Raw genomic sequence first — 19,654 nt, 5'->3', positions numbered from 1 at the left:
TGTAAGAGGCAGTGTAAGCTTTTCATGGTGCATGTAGAATAAAGTAAATATACCTTCAGCTTGAAATAATAATAATAATAATAATAATAATAATAATAATAATAATAATAATAATAATAATAATAATAATAATAATAATAATAATAATAATAATAATAATAATAATAATAATAAAATATATAATAAAACGACACTTTCTAATTATTTTTTAAATGTTTAATACATGAATCAGATAATGTTCAGGGCTGCAGCCTCGGATGCTCAGGGTTAATGCTGCTTACGCTGCAACATGTGACCAAACTTCCAGTCACCGGGGCTTATTTTATCAAAGCAACATACATCTGCTCTGAAGAGTAGTAATGAAAAACTTTGCTGCTCTAGTTCTCTCTCTGCTCTCATTTTCTTTTGATTCATTTTTCAAGGCCCTTTTGAAATGCTGCAGTTCCTGGCTCGGGCAGAAGTGAAAGTGGGAACGATGAGTGCTTTGTCCATGAAACTGGATACTTTGTCTTCATGCCGTTTCACCTGAAGGCTGTGTTTATATGATCTGCGAAATCTGAGCTTTATTGTGGAGGGGGAGTGGCAGCAACAAAATGGGAACATGGGATGCAGATGAAGTAGGAAAAGCTATTAGCAGCGAATGTGAAGTGGTCCTAGGGGGGTGGGTAAAAATACAGTAATGTTGTAAACAAAAAATGGAATCTAATTTTTAGGCTATCAGAAGCAAAGTGTTGATAATTTCACAATTACATTTTGCACAACAAAAACTGAAATGTTTTACAATACACAAGAGAAAGAAAAGGGTAACAACCACTAAAAACTAAAAGCTTACATTTTTAAAAACAAGGATAGCTTTAGTTGGTGAAAACAGGAAATCAACAAACATTTAAATGCACAAAATTGCATCATAAGGGAGTTATGGTGCAATTTTACCAAAAATATCCAAACTATGTTGTTTAAAAAAGCATAAACACAGAAAAGAGAATCAAGTATAGCCAAAAAAGCCATCCTGTGAAATAATAATCCTGTGATTCTGACAATCTATTTCTGATCTAAGATTCCACCATCAGATCACATCTTTTACCATCAACTCTAAACTCAACCACAGTCAAGCAGCCATTTTAAAGTTTTGCCACAAATTCTCAATTTGATTTTGGTCTGAAATTTTCCTCTAACGAGTCCCTAAAATAGAAAAGCACCCCAAAGCATGATACCTCCAATACCGCGTTTCAAAGTGAAGACGTTGTACTCAGAGTAAATAGTACATGCTTTGTGTCACTTGTCCACAACACATAACTTCAAAGTTAAGTTTTGATCTCATCTTACAGAAGAATCTTTTCTGATGAATCCTCTCCCTGTCTGGCCTGTTAGAAGGGCAGCCATGTGTTGGTAGTTTTTCATAATGACACGTTTGTGTTGGTTAGTCACGTGGAATCCAGAGGAAATAAATCACAGCTTGTAGCTGAAACAGGACAAAATGTAAAAAAGACATCCAGAGCACTGAATATATAACACCATCAAACCACATGGCTCAGCAGGTTCTACAGACGTTTAATTAATGGCAACGTTTAAAAGTAGCAGAATTTGACTCCTATGAGAAGAATGCTAGCACCCACAAAAAAAATGTCACTTTAAAACACTCTGTCGATCATCATTAATATAGGCTTGTTCTCTCACACTTTTGGCTCACAGCGAAAATGCCGAAGTGAGAGCAGGTTTCAGCAAAATGTCCTTCTGAAAGGGCAGAGTGGAAAACCTTCCGGTAAGTTTTCCAGATGTAAACGTGAGCCTGTGATGCACTGAATCTGCATCACCAAGAATCTAATAAGCCGTGTAGTCTGTGTCCTTAATTTTCATGAAATCCACGATCAAAACGGTTAATAGCAAAACAAAACATGTCATTGAGTTTCCCCAGTTGTGCCACAGCATCAGTCCTAAACAGCAGTAATTTACACAAAGCTTGATTAGGTTTAAATTGATTTGTGTGAAATGTATGAGGAAAAAAAGTCCTGCAGCAATTTTCTCCTCACCCTGGCAGCTCTTACTATGATGAAACACACTGCCTTCTTTTTTTAATCCCAAACATTGGGAATATTTGGGAATGGATTAAAAGTGTTGGGGGAAAACAGTATTTGCCCTATGACAGATTTCTTCTGTTTCGGTGTTTTTGTCACCAATATAGATGAGACCATTTGTGAAACTTTCTATCAGACTAAAACAAATTAATTCAATACAAAATACAGTTTCTAACTTATTTCCTTACAACACAAAAAAACCCCATTCATGTAACCTGGATTTATGTCAAAAAGTCATCATTAAACAAATATAACATTTCAATAAAACAACAGAATTTAACAATGAAATACGGTGATGACATTTGTCATGGATTGAGGCAGCTTCACTCAGAGTGATTGGCAAAGGTTGATGTACATCACTTGGAAAAAATCCCAAAGAAGCAAAGCACACTCCAAGTTCCACTTCTGGAAAATAGAAAAAAAGAGTTTTGTAGTCATCCAGTCAAAGTATGTATTCAAATCTGATACAATGCTGAGGTATGATTCTTACTAGGCATTTTATGCCCCAAAACTCCAATATGGCTGAATTAAAACAATTCTACCAAGTAGAGTGGATCAAAGTTCCTCAGCCTCAGGGCTGGACAATCAGTAAATTGTTTTAGGGGATAATAACTGTTTCACACAGGGTCAAGTTTGTTATAAGTATTTCATTTTTAACTGTATTTAAGTGTGATTTTAAAAAAAAAGCAACGAAAAGAAATTGGTGAGTGTCACAAAAAGTGTTTTGCTTTATTTATATCTAAGCTTCTTTCAAAAGTCCAGCAGAAGCAGCCCAGCCCGGCTGGTCAGCTTCACTCAGTTAGGCCCTCATTGATCACCTCCACTGACAGCACAGTAAGCCATGTGGAACAGTTTCCCTTCACTACAGGATCAGTGCGGCAGGCTGACATCAGGGGCTGGAGCGGTCTGCATGCTTTAATGGGAAGAATAAATTGAGTGTCATTTAAGCCTCCGTAACTGCTTTAATCATTTAGAAAGTGCAGTCACTTTGAAAACCTACATGCCACTACCTATTGATGGGGAAAACGGTCATTTTCACTTTTGCTTTTCATCCCATTTTAACTGAAGGCGGCAGTTAATTAAAACTGGTTTGCAACAAATGTCTCCGATAACCATCTGCTGAATTAGTCAGGCAGCCAGTGAGCTGGTTTGTTTGCTTCTTTGCACAATTCACTTGCTTACACTTGTTTTCTTTCTTCTTGATCAGCCAGTTTGTGCAGAAGACCAACACTCAGGAATCCACAGAGGCCCTCTAGAGCTTCATGAACAGCTTTCAGGCATGCATGTGGGAGAAAATGCAAACACCATAGCCCAGATTGTTTGGATGAGTTTATGTCGGTTGGGTTGTCTGTGGTTCACCCGATATTAAAAGACACAGTTAAAGCTTAACAGATTTTAATCAAAGAACATTTTCAGTATGAAGTGAGGAGCAGTGAAACAGCTTTTGTATTATTTAGTGGGTTTTTTTTATGTGTTAAAAGAATTTCATTGATATGCAAGAAAGAAATTGCATACAACTCATCAGAGTCAGTATTTACAGTGCTGACCCACATGCTTCATATCAGCTTCTGGGACAAATCCTAATGGATATTGATTCATTCTCATCCTATTAATGCCTTCAGTGGACCACAGTTTTCTTCTCTTCTATTTATGCTCCTAAATTTTCTTAAATAGGTTAAAGATCTGTGGAGTTTTCTGACCATGAGTTTAAAATTCGATATTGGGATCTGTGACTCACATTTCCAATCACGTTAGCCTTGTGACACATTGATGGGAAATACACTGATCATCCTCAGTTTGTTTACTGTACGTAAGAAGTTGCTGACATTTTCAGTCCACTCTTTTTATGAAGGCATCTGGAGGCAGAACTGAATAGATGCCCACTCTGCTTGGTGAAAAGTAACTGTACTGAGCGCAAATGATTTGGTTCATCATGTTTCCCGTTTGACTTTTTTCTAGTTGTCTCATGAAATCAGAAGGAGCAATCAAACAGTCCTTTCTTGCACATACTGCAGAAATTTAGTTTGTCCTTTATGTTTTCTTTAGGCAAAGGTTACAATTTCAAATATGTGTAAAACATTATTTGACTTCTGGAAATAAGTTTGAAGATTTACCGGTAATTGATGGAGTAAACTTCTAACTTTACTACAATAGGTTAGGTGGATTTTTTTTTTTTTTTTTTGTCAAAGCAAAAGTACTGAGTTAAATAGGTTTTCCAGAGTTTTGCCAATACAATTATTCCTTTAATCATTGTGCATCTGATCACTTTGCCCAATAATCTGAAAACAGTGTAAATAATCACAAACCTAAAGCTGTATAACTAGAGTGTACACAGTTAGGTAAATCACAACATACAGAAAAGGTTCAAATATTTCTTTTGAAACATCTTTCTTACAATATTTCAGTTTCATTCGTAAACTGGGACTTTCAGCCAGAGACTATTTCATCAAATCAATCCTCCTATAGGATTTGTCTACATTTGAGAGCATCAACCATTCAGCTCCCCAAACAACTAAAAAGTGAAAATATGCATGAAAAAACCATCCAAAATAAGCCACTTTGACAGCTGCACAGCTTAAGTTATCCCCATTCGATGTTATGCTGCTTTCCATATCATATCGCAGTGTACAGTGTGCTCACCTACATGAGATTGTGGAGCGGTTTTTGACACAGGCTGCTGCTGCGGGCATACAAATGAGCCTGGTGACTAACACCACAGCAGTTCAGGGGAAAGTCACTGAAAAATGGGAGACAGACTGGACCAGTGGCCAAAGGGTATTACAGAACCTGGGTGATAAAAAGCATTCCTGCTCTTGATGTTTGTGTTTGTATAAATATATAGAGATTTATATTTAGATACTAGTTCAATTTATCCAAACAGCGGCAATTCACCGCAAACATCTCAAGGCACTTTAAGAAAACAAACAGATCCAGTTTATAAACAGAAATAAACAGTAACCATAATCCAGATTAAAGATGAATTGGAATTATTACTGTGTAACCATTGACATAAGTATAAATGTAGGTTTACGTTAAGCACTGCTAAACAGAATATCCTTTTTTTTTTTGGCATCATGTATTAGAATCGTTTAAGAAACCAAATTTCTCAGATAACTCTATGACAGCTGGATTAAATTACAAATATTTTTACCACAGTTCTGTTAAGTCTCGGTTTCTTCAACTTAACAAAACTGTGGTAAAAATATTTGTAATTTAATCCAGAGAGCTGGCTGGAAAAATTCTGTGAAGAAAAGTTAAACTGTAGACAAATTTGATGAGACAAACTCCTGACATAAAAAGTAAAATCTTTAATTAGCAAAAACAAGCACATTCTCACACAAGCAAACAAGCTCATTTCAATCATGTGCCAAAAAGCTGTTCAGAGTTAAATGTAAGGCATAACATCAATCAGACACAAGAAAACATAAATATAGTCTTTTGCCAATAATAATCAAATGCCACAATATATCACATAAAAACCAAGTCACACTTTAATGAATCAGCATTTCTACAGTGCCGTAAGCCATTCTTGAAATGCTGGGGAAAAAAAACAAACAAAAAAAACTTATTTTTTTTTCCAACATGAGGCCATATCACATTTGAGTGCTTTCATAAAGACACATCTACTGCAGATAAAATGAATGATGCTTCACATTTGCAACTGTTTCACATTTAAAAAAAGAAAAAAAAAAGAAACTGCATTTATTTTGGCTCAAACCTTAGAACAGTAAATTAATAATTAAAAAATGCCCAAGATAGAAATTAGACCAACTTAGTTGGTGTTCAACACATTTGGAGGGTTCGGCACCTTTCAGGATGGATTCAGTGAACGACGGTTATCAAAGCTACAACCAACAGAGGTCGTGTTGTTCTAGAAAAATATTAAGTTAGCTTGCTACTCGAAAATGGATAGGGTTGTTTTCCTGAGTTATTGACCTTCACGTGTCAAATATAAGCGGCACACAAGTTAACACCAAACAAAATAGACATCTTTTCAGGCTCAAACAAATAATTTGGTGTTCAAGCATTTTGCAAATACATCAGTCATTAATGAAGAGGCGAAACACAACAGAACAGCACGGTGTGTATCATTTCTACACCACCCGCTCTTCGTATTCAAACACCACATCACACTTAACAGAAAACATACCAAGAAAAAGACAGAGCCTTGCAATCATTCTGCATTAATTTTAAATGATATCTTCTTTTTTTTTTTAAGTTTCTGTACCAACATTTGAAGGCAGATATTCTGCAGCATCCCACAGCTTTCCTGCTGAGGGTTAGAGGCACATTCTTCATATATTAATGACCCGACGTGTCGTGTCGAAGAACAGAGGACGCAAGCACGGCGCCCAATCAGGACTTGTAATCTGGAGAATAGAGCTGCGATCTGTACGTGCTGTTTGGACTAACTCTCGGCGTCATGCGGTTGAAAGAATTTGCTACGGGCGAGTCGAGACCTGAAAGAGTCAGACAAACAAACTTGATGAAGTATACAAAACACAGAGGAGCAGCTTCTGTTGGACAAAAATGATCAGCTACAGATGGGTGACAGAGTCAGAGATTAGAGGGCAAAGTCGGACAACTAAAATACAGATGGACGGCATATAAAACCCATCAAAACATATTTATTATATAGGATGATTTTTTTTTTTTCCCTGGAGTATTTTAATGGTTTTAGAAAAAAACTTATTACAAAAGACCAATTCAAATGTCATGGCTAATTGGAGACTGCTGACTTGATTGTTGATCTGCACATGAAGGTGAAGCCACTTTAGAATACTGTATCAAAGGATATTAATGAAAGTTTAGTGGAAGGAAAAAGTTTGGTACAACATGGTGCACAAGTATTAAGGATAACCACATCCATGAAAGGTTCCAGTAGACCAGAATCAGTACTTCAAGAGACATCACACACTGACCTGCAACTGCAACCACAACTACAGACTCAGAAGCCGTTCATCTGGGTGAAAGGAACAAAAGAATGGGACTGTTGCTCAGTGGCCCAAAGTCCTGCTTTCAGGCGAAGGAAAACATTGCTTTTCTTTCAGAGGTCAAAGTTACACAGTCTGAAGGTACACGTAGAGGAACACAATCCAATTTGACTGAGGTCCAGTGTGAAGTTTCCACACTCAGTGATAATTTGAGGAGTAAATACAAACACGTCAATTCAGGCAAAGTAGAAAAAAAAGAGAAGTCCCAAACAAGTGTCAAGTGCACACATGATGACGTATGTGGACTTCAGTGGGCCAGTGACGTTTTCTTAAAATTTTTTTGATTTGATCTAATTTTCTATTTTTTGATAAACTTATTTTTGCTGTTTTCATTTGCTGTAAGCCACAATCATTAATATTAAATGAGATAAACAATTCAAGTATATCAAACTGTATGCAACAAATTTTTATGACGAGTTTCTCCTTTTGAATCAAATAACTGAGAAAAAAAAAGTCAGTCATGTTACAATTTACTGAGATGATCCGGTTTGACCAAGACTAAGAAATGCTTTTTTTCTAGCAATTGAATTTCTTCTTGATCCATTTACACAAGGTTGTACTGCAAGCTGCAGCCAATGGAAAACACCTGGACTCCATTTATTTTATAAAAACATCAACAAATATAGGTTGAGAAGGAACGATTCTGCCAAAAAGATAAACAGAAAACCTGTTCTTCCAGAACCATAGCTGATGTCTTGCTATGGTACAGCCAACCATAGCAAGACATCAGCCAGCAAATCAAAGTCTGTCTGAAAAATAAAAACTCCAGTTGCTAAAACAAACATATGTAGAGCTAGAACATACTATAGATAATCCTGTTGAACGGTTGTGAAGTAACTATCTTATACTTACAAGTTTCACAACTGATTTAAATAAATAATACACTGCACCTTTATCCTGTTCCACAGGATGAAACGTAGTTACATGTTTTATGTTACCTGTCAGTTTCAATTAAAGCGCCACCAGCTCGGCTGAAACTCCTTTTGTTTGCCTTGCTGGTGCAAAGAAAAGTCAGTTCAGAAAGTCAGTGATCAGAATTAGCCAATATCGTTTCGATCGGCTCTGCCTGGTGACAAGCAGTTGTATAAAAGAGGAAAAAGAATTAGATTTGTTTTGTTTCTGTTCGTTAAATTAACCAAATGGAAAACTTCCCACTTTACTTTCAACCTGTAAACACATCGTGGCAGTTTTCTTTGTTAAAAGTTAAATGAATGTGAGAGAGAAGTACTTTGAAACACAAATGAAGCCATAATCCTGATATTTCCTCTGTTAGTTTGCTGATCTAAACTAATGTAATCAGGCATCGGATTGGGCAGAGCGGTGACACCACTAGAACACCTGCTGCTCGACAAATTATTTCTTTAATAGTTGCTGCCTGTTCTGTAGTGTAGCTGAACTTCACTGCTTTACTTTTCAGAGTAAAAGAATATTTCTTCTTCACACGTCTACCAATGTCCTTGAAAATCTCTAATATTGCCAACGACGATGTGAAAAGCTTTAGAGTGAGTTCACATTTCTCGCCAATGAATGGAGACAAATGAACTGCTGTTTCATGGTCGATTCGCCTAAATCAACTTGTTTTTAGGTAATTTTGTGGAGGTTTGCTTCATATTGTGTGTGTCATACCAGTGAGGGGTGGCGGTGTTCTCTGGATGAAAGCCGGGTGATACGACTGCTCCTTTGGAGACAACAAAGAGTGCAGGACTGCCGGGGGGGAAAAAAAGACATTAAAATTATTTCAGTTTTTCTAACATGGCGAGTTTACATGAAAAGTGATGCTGCAGCTTTTCTAGAGTTCTATGCATTCAGGGCAAAATACGCATTCAAGATATACAACATACCAGTCTGAGAATGAAAAAGAAATCATTGAATGTAAGCAACTAAAAGGGATCAATTTTGCGCAGTTTTCATTCCGACGTTTTTGTATTCAAGTAAAAAAAACCAAAAAAAAACCCCGAAACAAAACAGCCCAAAAAAAAACAAACAAAAAACACAACATTAAAGGGAAATAGATGAGAAATTTCCAGTGATGAACTAAAGTATAGAAAATGGACTGTATTGCAGAAAGTCTTTCGTTTGTTATATTTTTAGTTGGATTTAATCCAAACCACACACAATCGCTTCATGATGAAAATAATACATAATAAAACAGCTAAAAAATACATTAAGTAAAAAAAGTAAATAAAACCTATCTAAATTAAACAATAAACGTAGCAAAAAAGAAAAAAAAATTGTTATATGGTGGTACCTTATTAAAAAACATTTTTCATGCTAAATGGAAAACAAAGAACTACAAAGTAAAATAGGTTTTAATGAAAGGTTTATACTTCAAATCGATACAGCACTTTTCAAACAAATGAACATTTATACACTATTGGATTATTTCTACTTTTAAAAGAAAAATATGGATTTATTTTTATCTTCCACTTTTAATACGTGGTCAGAATGAGATTTAAGTGGTTCTTTTAACAGAACTGTTAAAGCAAACATATCCTCATATTTTAATCTGCAGATACCAACAGGAAACTAGTATCAATGTGTGCAACATTGAAATAACTAAAACTGCTTGGACGTAATATTTACTGCAGGGACGTTCCTTTAAAGCTCTACTTGCCACAAACATCTGAATAGTTGACCAGACTATGATCAACTTTCTTAGCCACAACTGACCCAGATTGTAATGACTGCTGTGCTAAAGCTCAATGAGAATATTGGGGTCATTGCGATGAAGGAAAAGAGGGATTAAGGCAAGTTATTTCCATTTTATAGAATTAGAAAAGTCACAAATGACAATACAATGTTCTGCTTTCCAAACAATGTGCAGCTCTACAGGAAGCCATACACAAATATTACATGTTACATAAAAAATCTGAACTATAGATCTTTGGAGAACTTGAGTAAGTTTCTAACACAATAATAGACTAAAAAGAGAAGGTGACTGAGCAGAACCTTGTTTGTATCGCTGATGTACTTCTGTTAATGCATGTGCTGCTGCCAATAAAACTGGCACATTTTGATTTCATCTTTGCCAACAGAGTATGGAAAAACACAACCTGATGGGGGAGCATCTTGTACTCACATTGAGACCTATACATCAACATTTACAGGCATTTCATCATTTAGAGGCAAAACAAACTGAAACATTGTGCCAAGCAGCCACACTGCCTTTCAAGATGAAGAGGAGGGATGTCCGAGTGAATCAACAGTCTGATATAGATCCAATCCTTCAGCCAACCAGCTAATGAATATCTGATTGATGGAGATATCCCACAGAAGGCAGGCAGCGTTGAAGGATTGTGAACACCTTTAACTTGATTTTCACTCAAATCAACCCTTTGAAGCAGCCATTTTCTGACTTGCCTTTTCCAAATTAAATTTAGATTATTTCCCTCTAATATTTGATGTAGCTGAAGCTAGCAGTCTAGATTAGACATTGACCATATCATCAAGTCTTATTCTGTAGAATTCTTTTACTATAGACTAAAATACCACAAACATTTAACTATTTGACTCCTTCAAAAGTTCCTCCAAATATAAAATCAATATTATGGAAACAAAAAAGTGAGGTGACCCACCAATGATGATGATAGCTGTGCCCGCCAGCAGAGCGAACAAGGTGCAGAACATCATCTGGTAGCAGTTTATGAAGCTGTGGAAGGAGTTGTTATCCTCTATGAAAGTAGGAGGAGCCGCTGCAGAAAGGAAGCAGACAAGAGAGTCAAAGCTTTGATGAAGAGTTGGGAACATCACACAAACATTAACTTATTCTAGGAAATCACACCGAAGTTTGTTAAAATGCTGTAGATGTGTTAAATTTCTACTCCTGCATTTATTGTCACTGACACATTGCATCAATATGTCCTTGTTTACCACAGGTCTAGTCAAAACAACTTCTTAGAATAACTTATGCTTAACTTACTTAATGAGTTAAGTAAAAATCTATCTATATCTATCCATCTATCTTTTTTTTAATGGTTGTGGAATAGTTAAAAAAAACACATCAAAAATCCCCCAAATAGCAGTAAGTGAGTGAGGCTGCACCTTTTTCCAAAACCTCAACTTGGAAAAAGGGACAGTCACAGTAACCCACACAGTAACAACCTACAGCACATTAAGTCAAAATGTAATAGCCCATCAAATTTTGTATACAGCTCAGTCAGATTTTATGTCTGCTATATTTCCTGAGAGCTGACAAAAAAAAAGTACATCCCTTGGCTTGTTGCTCAGCAGATTAACATTTGCACAGAAACAGTGACTGACCTTGCTTGGCAGCGTTGGGATCATTAACATGAATAAAACTGACAGGGATGACCAAACTCTGGCCAGAAGAAGCACTGCTTATGTCGACAGAAGCTGAAACTGCTGAATGGGGGTCCACAGCGTTAACGATGTACTTCGTATAACTGGGGAATCCTTGCTGAACCTCCTTCTCGTAGATGGAAAGACTGGGAGAAGTGGACGTCACCTAAGAAATGTGAAAATGTGTTTTCGCTCATCTACCTGTTGACATGGAGTAATATTGTGGTGCATATTTCCCAAACCACTCCTGACCTCGATGGTGGACAGAACAGCGGGGGGGCCGTAAACTGTGAACTCAGCAGACGGGTGCATGTTGGAGAGCAGCAGCTCGGTCTGGTCCGAGTAAAGCCCCGGCTCGATGGTCAGCTGGTTGCTGACCTGCTCTCCGGTGAAAACGCTGCCAACTAGGCCAGCCTTCACCAGCAGATTGGTCATGGAAACACTAAGCACACGGGTCTGTTGATTAGTCGTGGGCTGCAGGGTCATTGTGCAAGTATAGAGACCTGGAGCAAACACAGGAACAAGGGCTCAACTAGTATTCATACCACAAACATTTTTTTTTCATATTTTATCACTTTAAACCTTTTATTTTATTGCTATTTTATGATAGACAGATACAAAGTAGCATATGATTCTATAGTAGAGGGAATTGAACAGTTTTCTCTATTTTTTTGTAGCAAGTTAACACATTTATATATTTACCTTTCATTCGATGCCCCTAAATAAAACCCATTGCAACTTGAGCCCTAAGAAGTCACCTAATTAAAAAAAAACAAAGCCCATCTAAGTATAATTCTATCCCAGCATAAATTTGGTATTCTGTGAAGGCATCAGAGTTTATTAGAGGACATGAGTGAACAAGCAGTTTCTCTCAATCCAGTTGGACAGAGCTGGAGCTGATTGCAAAGAATAATGGACTCCATGCAATAAAATGTGTAAAGAAACGATACTGACTCGGGGAGAAGCACAGTTTGCTTTATGTTTGTCTAGTCGGCCATCATTCTTATTCCCCTTCACAATGTTACCAAGCTTGCACATTTCAATGTTATAAAAGTCAAAGAAACGGCATAAAAGTTTAAGCCTGTGATATGAAAAGATTCACTGACAAACTAAACACTGTATTTTGTTCCAGAGTTCCTGGAGTTCTAACCTTTAACCTCAGGTTCACAATCAAATGGTACATTTAGAAAGTCAGTAGAAAGCCATCGTGTTGTACAGTGGTACACACCCAATGGATCCAACAGTGACAAACAAGCAACAAGGGTGAGTCCCAAACCCCTAACACAATTACATCAGTGCTTTCAAGCAACATGGTCTTTCCTCAGTTCGATACATCACTTGGACACATTTTATGGCCTCTGTTAAATTCATTCCTTGGGCAATGCAGGTATTGATTAGGCCCTTGTAAACAGTATTTTCCCATTCTCATAAAGTGCACAGACATTATCACTGTTAAAGTTAGATTTAAATGTACTATTTCTATGTTTTAGAACAGAACACCAAAAAACCCCACAAGAAATTAATGTGAACGAAGCAGAACGGACAATAATGAAAGGTTAAAGTGACATTATGGTCTTGCGAATAGATTTTCTGATCTGCTGCAAAACTGAGCGATGAGGTTAGGTCCAAAAGTTTCCAAAAACGACAAAAATGCTGTAAAAGCCAAATGATGGGCTTTAAGTGAACAAAGAAAAACAAAAGCATCACCAAAATTAGAATCAGATATTTGAACTTTCTGTAATTTAATCCAACACAGGCTATTAACCTCAAATGCATCAGAAAATTGTATATTTGTGCAATAACTCAAAAGAGAAAAATGTGCTTAGAAGCTTCTTTAGTCATGAACCTACTTTGTGACCTGAATTCAGATGAGTCTTACCAATACTGGAGTCAAAGCCCGTGTGTGTTTTGAACACGTCGTTGGGAGAGAAGTCGATAGTGTCGCTGGTGAAGCTGAGAAGGCAGCTGACAGATTTCTCTGGCTCAAGCTTTGCAATAGCTGCTATCTGGATAGGCGAACAGGTTCCTGGGGGGAAAACCGGATTAAAGCTGAAACATACTTTTTATCTAAGTAAGTAAAAATAAAAAAAATGATTAAACTGTTTTTTGTTTATTACTTTAGAGAAGGTGACTGTTTCTAGATTCTAGTTTGGCTAAAACATTTCAGCTTATTTGCTCTTCACACTGTTTAATTTTTATGTAGCCAAAGCTAAAACATAAATGAACACTTAGATTTACTATAAAACAAAGTAGCTAAATCCAGAAGCATATTAGTAGCACATTCATCTTGCTCGCCATTTTCTTTTACTCATTCTAAAACAGGTATCTGTTTTAAATATCTTTACCGATGAGGTTGGTTCCTCTCTCTCTGGTAGTAAGAAGAACTTTTGTCTCCTTTCCAGACCTGACAGGTGAAGGTTGAGCCATAGCAGCTGTTGTAGTAGGCGCTTCCACAATTACCTACAGAGCAGCAAACACAGAAAATAAAGTTAAACTGGAAGATTTTTAATGTGTGTGTTTGGAAGGGAGAAGCTCATTTCCCTGCTTTCCCATTTCATACTTTTGTAGCTTTGACTTAAACTTTTAGGTCAGGAGAGAAAAAGGGCCATGCACCATGAAAAATTTTGTACTGGGCGGCTAATATCGTCTTTGAGGAGCCTATAATTTGTTTTTATTTATTTGCCGTGCTGGGATATATTTGGTTATGTGACTCCTAAAGATGTATTTCTTTACTTATTATTTACTTATTTATGAGTCAGTGGACATAGTGTTCAAAATAAAGTCTTCAAAATATATATTTAAAATTAAGAATATATGTGAGACTAACATTTTGCATCTGCAGTACAGAAATAACTGCAATAATGACAGAAAAATATAGAAAAAACTAGCAAAAAAGACACCAACATGACCGTGCATTGGCCTTTTACTTATTTACTATAACATTGTCAATACTTATCCTCACCCAATGTTTCAACCTGCTTTGTGTTTGACCAAGCAAATCATGTTAAAAGACACCCACAAAGCCAAATTCATCTTTAAGTAAACATTAGTTTTTCCTTTGTGAACACTCTGTTCAGTCTTAATCTCCACGGATCAAAAGTGGGTTCAACCATGACAGCCAAGATGTTGTTTCTTCTAAAGACTAGAAAAAATAATGTACAACTTAAGCATTTTCCCCCAAAATTTCCCCCTGGAGTTGAACCTATAATATTGTGTTCTGGGTTCTGTTGCAGTTTGAGACATAAAATTGAATTTCTGTTTGGATCTCCTCCCAGAACAGTTCCAGTCACAAAAACCTGGTGTGAGGTGTCCAATTTGTTTATAACTCCTCAAGCACATTTTTTCTGTTTTCATTATTATTAAAAATTAAAAATGAGGAGGGTTTTGTTTTATTTTTCTATGTCAATTATTTTCCATTAATAATTCATTTTAATACTTTACTATTAAGAGAAATGCACTGATGCACAATGATTAAGTTCAAGGGTATGAAATAGTTAATTGAGGGGTACAAACATATAAGTAGGTTGAAAAATAACAGCAAAAAATGCGGGTACACACTGACAAAGGCATATTGAATTCCTCTTCTCTTTTACTGGATGTAAAACCTAGGTGTGGGTGATGAGAAAATAAAATTCTATCATAATGATAAATTCTACCATTATTGTGGTAATAAAAACGATGATAAAAAAGTTTCTTTAACTTTTTTTTGGTAACTGTACAGCTGTGACTGCAGTCTCAACTTCACAAATGCTGCTCCTTAAAAGAAGTTCTTTTCAAAGAGATGTCTTCAGGACACCAGTGACATAAAGTGTGATTCTTATCACTAAGCTACTAATACAACTGCACTTGATCATATTTTTTAATATATTGATGTTTAGTTATGTTCTCAAACAAAAACCCAGGAAATACCGACAGCATTTTGAACTCTCACATATTTCAATTTGTCAATATGATAACTCTAAATTCTTGACATATCTTACAATAAGCAATACCAGCTCAACCACCTCTTGCATTTCTAACATTGACAGAAATGCCATCTGTAACTGTTCAGTTGAGTCTCATGAGCTTTTTAAGAAAATCTCAACACAACACATCACCATGTCTCATTCTGCTGATGTATTTGTTTTTATTTATTTGCATTTGTTTTAAATCACTGGTTGAGTTGAATTCACAGAAAAATGTAATAAAAAGGTTGAAAACTAAGACACAGCAAATTATTCTTGTCTTCACAATTACTCTTGTCCAGTATAAGTTAAGAACATTCTTTTACGCACTGAACTTTGCTTTAATAGATGAAAAATAAAACTTTATAGATCTTAAAACCGATGCATTATTGTTAAAACTACATTATTGTGTGATGAAAAACGATTCATGAATCTCCAAAGAAAACTTGCAGTTGTGCAATTTGCTCAAATCAGCCTTAATGAGAGATAACAAACACATAATTTACCTCTCTGTAGGTTTTCAGAACACCAGATATCTCGTAGAACACAGTCACTACGCCAGAGTCTCTGGCTACAGCTGCCCCGCTTTTAGGGTCCACCTGGAGAACACCGTCTGCAGAGGAACTCCATGTGCCAGGAGCTCCTGGAAAGATGGCAACAAAATACTCTGCTGCAAATATCTGGTAGTAAATGACAATTGTATACAGCAAGAAATACTGATAAAGTATTATGTTGATGTAGCTGAAAAAAAAAAAAAAACAGGTGAAGAAAAATGAGGTGGGAAAAACTGCAAACATAACAGAAAAACAAAAGAGTGTCATATGAGTTGCTAAATGTTATGTTGGTACATTTTATACAAATGTCTTGGAGCAGTTTATGGTACACTTACCATCTGGGTTTGTTAGCTTGGCTTGGAAGCAGACCACATCACCCACAACCAGCTTATTGGCATAATCCATATAGATAGCATGATCAACAGGAAGTGGAACGTAGTCCGCCACGCCCATGTTTTCATTATCCCACAGTGCCAGAAGTGTGAGACCTACATTGACTGTTCTCACTGTCACTGAGTGGTTAGTGGGGCCGACTCCCAGCTGGACCAGATCATCCCTGAGAGAAAGTACAGAGTCACAATAGGTGATGGGCACACAGCAAGAAGAACATAAGTTTGTTATAAAAAGCATGCAACTCCATATATTTCCAGCTACTTGTTAATATTCTGATCTGGCTATTTTTAATATGTAAGCATGCTCAGAAAAATACAACTTAAAAAATGGTTTAAGGACTAAGTCAATGGATGTGCATATACTGTAAAAGAAAACCTCAAACTTGACCAATACAGCTGATTGGTATTCTAAATTTATAGGCATGTTTTATGGCTTATTTTCTTTTTTTAACTTTAGGATACTGATCCATTTTCTCTCCACTTTAAAATACATCTTATATTTTGTCATAAAGTCTCATTTCTCAAAAAGGCAAAACTGTTTAAACTTCATATACTGAAACCTATTAGTTCTTCCGAGACTCTGCAGGATTTAATCACTGGCCAGTGTTCACAGATCCCTTCACCATTAGGACTTTAAAACACAGTTTCCAACTCTTGCTCTAAAATTATCTTATGGACTGGAAAACAGTGTAGCAGTGTAACAACGTATCAATTTATTGAGCAGGATGGTGAGGGAGTCGCCTCCCCCGAAAGAGCAGCAACTCTACTCCGTGTTCAGTGCCTCTATTAATTTAGGTTCCTTCCTCAGGAGAAAATCTGAGGTGAGGTTACTGGAAAATTAATGTCAACTCCTCATGGAAGCAGCTGAAACACTCTGAGGTGACCTTAGCAACTAATATCAGACTGAACATATAAGAGACTAAAGTGTAAGAGTATCACTAACTATTCAGAAGAAAACTAATTGAAGTGTAAATGACCAGCTGCTCTGTTAAGCTGCTTTTTTCTTCAGTGAGCCATCTAATTTAGATCTGAAACAGTTTGAAAGATTATTTTCCCTCACATGGATAATCAATTAGTAGATATGTAGTGCATATTTAACTTGATTGGAGACACACCAGTCAGAACTTTAAAAAAAAAAAGAAAGAAGAAATAGAAATATTTTTCTGATAAGTGACTGCATCATTATACTCTCTTCTAATTCGTAGCTACAATACCCTTTGGTGTGGATGTTGTGACAGAGTGAAGAAGACTTCAATTAGGCATTTTCAGTAACTAGTGTTTAAAATCCAGTCAGCAGAAGCACACAAAGTGTTGAAAGCAAGTTAACAGGAAACATTTTCCACAACTTATGGAGACTTGTCCGCAGTTCAGTGTGCAAAACAGCAGAGGAAAGATTAACAGAGTTACTCTATTTTTTTCTATTTATTGTTTTGAGCTTTTAAATCTTTTCCTTTGAGACAAATGCTGAATTAAGACACGTTGTTTTAAAGATATCAACATTTTACTGAGAGCCATCCTGTCTCCACAAACAAAAAAGTTGGACTGAAGACAAATTGTCTCCTCATTCAACAGATCTGAAAAGTAATTGCTCGTCACAGCTGATATACTGCATTCCTAAAGTATTCATAACCTTTTCTCACATTACAAGCCAAAACTTTCATGTATTTTCATAGCAATCATGTTCTAGTCTTACACAAAGTAATGCATAATTGTAAACTGAAAGAAAGCTGATTGGCCATAAAAAACATTTTTAGACTAACTTTTTAGACATGTCTCCATCAGTTTTGCACATGTAGACACCAAAATATTTTCCCATCCATCTTCCAGTCAACTGAAATTTCTCTACCTGCTGAAGAAAAGCATCCTCACTGCATGATGCTTCCACCACCACATTTCAACATGAAGATTATGCATTGAGGGTAACATGCAATCTTAGTTTTCTACAACAAATAGCACTTGACATGTAGGCAGAAACATGGAGACCAGACCAACTCAATGAACTTAAGTACTCCAGCAGGTAAGCACTGCCAACTCCTCAATGAAACATTGTAGTTGGCATAGAGTCAGTGTAAAAAGCTGCACGTCTTTAGGTCACACAGCATTTAACAATATTTTGTCCCATCCAACTTTGTAAGTGGGGAGGAATACAGGAAGGGAATCCTGTAGTATGCGTTCCCTTACACACTAAAGGTTATACTGCTCCCTCCTGTGTTCTGTACTGGTCATAGACTACTTTCATGATGCACATGAAAGTAGTGCATGTGCTTTACGGTATTAAAAGCAGGATAATGTTCATCTCAGAAAGCAGAATGAAAAAGAAAAAAAAGACAACATTGAAAAGCAAATTTCTAAAAAATAACTAGATTTATGTGTCCAGCAGAAGAAGGAAAGTTAACTTTGTCAACCTTTAAACTGTCATTTGGATCATTTTTCTCTGGCTTCAAGATGAATGGGATGATTTTTCAAACTCTGACAAAAAGTTTTAATTTGGGATGTCAAGATAAACGATGACTGACCTGTTTGTAGAAAATGTAAGCTGGGAGTTTGAGCTGTGCATGGCCTCTCCAGTGCTAGCATGAAAGTGGACAGTGAAGGTGAGCAGGATTCCCAGAGGAAAGGCACTCGGGCCCTCTCTAGTGAGAGTGTTCAGCACCGGACTGGCACTGAAGCGGACGTAGGACACAGGAACCACCTGAGGAATCAAATGAAAGAGGTTGATATTGCAATTAGTTGGAGCTGTCAGCTGTCGCTTCAACAGCTTGGGAACAAAAGTGAAAGCCACACAGATAAGAGGCTCAAATCTCTCAGCAGAGTGAATGTTTCATTTTTAAAAATTCTTGTTCAGCAGTTTTTAGCAGTATTCAACAAAAATGATCTGAAATCTTTCTGCACAGATTTAGTGTTAAAACAGTTTAAAGTTTCTGCAAGTTAAAAAAAAGAAAATATTTTTGACCTACTTATTTAAAGAACATAACACAATAGAGCTACCCTTACATTTCAACTGCTACAAGGTCCCTTGATTTAGCCAAAACAGCCTTTATCCCAAGCACTTACCATCCTGAATCTCTGACACAGATGAATGCCTTCACCATGAAAGGCTACTCTCAAAAGAAATATCTGAATGCCTGTAAATATCTGTCTCAGAACCTCTTGAATTAATAATTATATTTTGCTAATTTAGAAGTTGAAATATTTTAATCAATGATTAAATACCTTCATACAGGGAACAACATGTTTAACTCTGAAGGTGAGCTTTGAGATTGCAACATCATCTTTTAATGGACAGATGACTCCACGTTGGGAACCTTGAGTATAAAGTAACAACTGCTGGCATGAGATCATATTTAATCTAAAATGATAAAATTTTTGCACTCCTGGCTGCTTATTTACAGAATG

General features: G+C 36.4%; 1 protein-coding gene across 1 annotated transcript in view; it reads right to left on the bottom strand.

Moving 5' to 3' along the window:
* Positions 1-5,368: 5,368 nt before the first annotated feature.
* nup210 (nucleoporin 210) overlaps positions 5,369-19,654 on the bottom strand; it is a 32,296-nt gene continuing 18,010 nt past the window's right edge. Inside the window, 10 exon segments of the mRNA XM_044113599.1 lie at positions 5,369-6,535; positions 8,696-8,773; positions 10,645-10,761; positions 11,330-11,534; positions 11,621-11,871; positions 13,248-13,394; positions 13,714-13,828; positions 15,819-15,955; positions 16,202-16,422; positions 18,775-18,950. Coding sequence (XP_043969534.1) covers positions 6,432-6,535; positions 8,696-8,773; positions 10,645-10,761; positions 11,330-11,534; positions 11,621-11,871; positions 13,248-13,394; positions 13,714-13,828; positions 15,819-15,955; positions 16,202-16,422; positions 18,775-18,950 — 1,551 coding nt within the window. The 3' untranslated portion in view covers positions 5,369-6,431.

This window comes from Gambusia affinis, linkage group LG01 (assembly GCF_019740435.1).
Source record: "Gambusia affinis linkage group LG01, SWU_Gaff_1.0, whole genome shotgun sequence".
NCBI lineage: Eukaryota > Metazoa > Chordata > Actinopteri > Cyprinodontiformes > Poeciliidae > Gambusia > Gambusia affinis.
The sequence above is the reverse complement of the archived record's forward strand: the minus strand, read 5'-3'. Positions and strand labels throughout refer to the sequence as shown.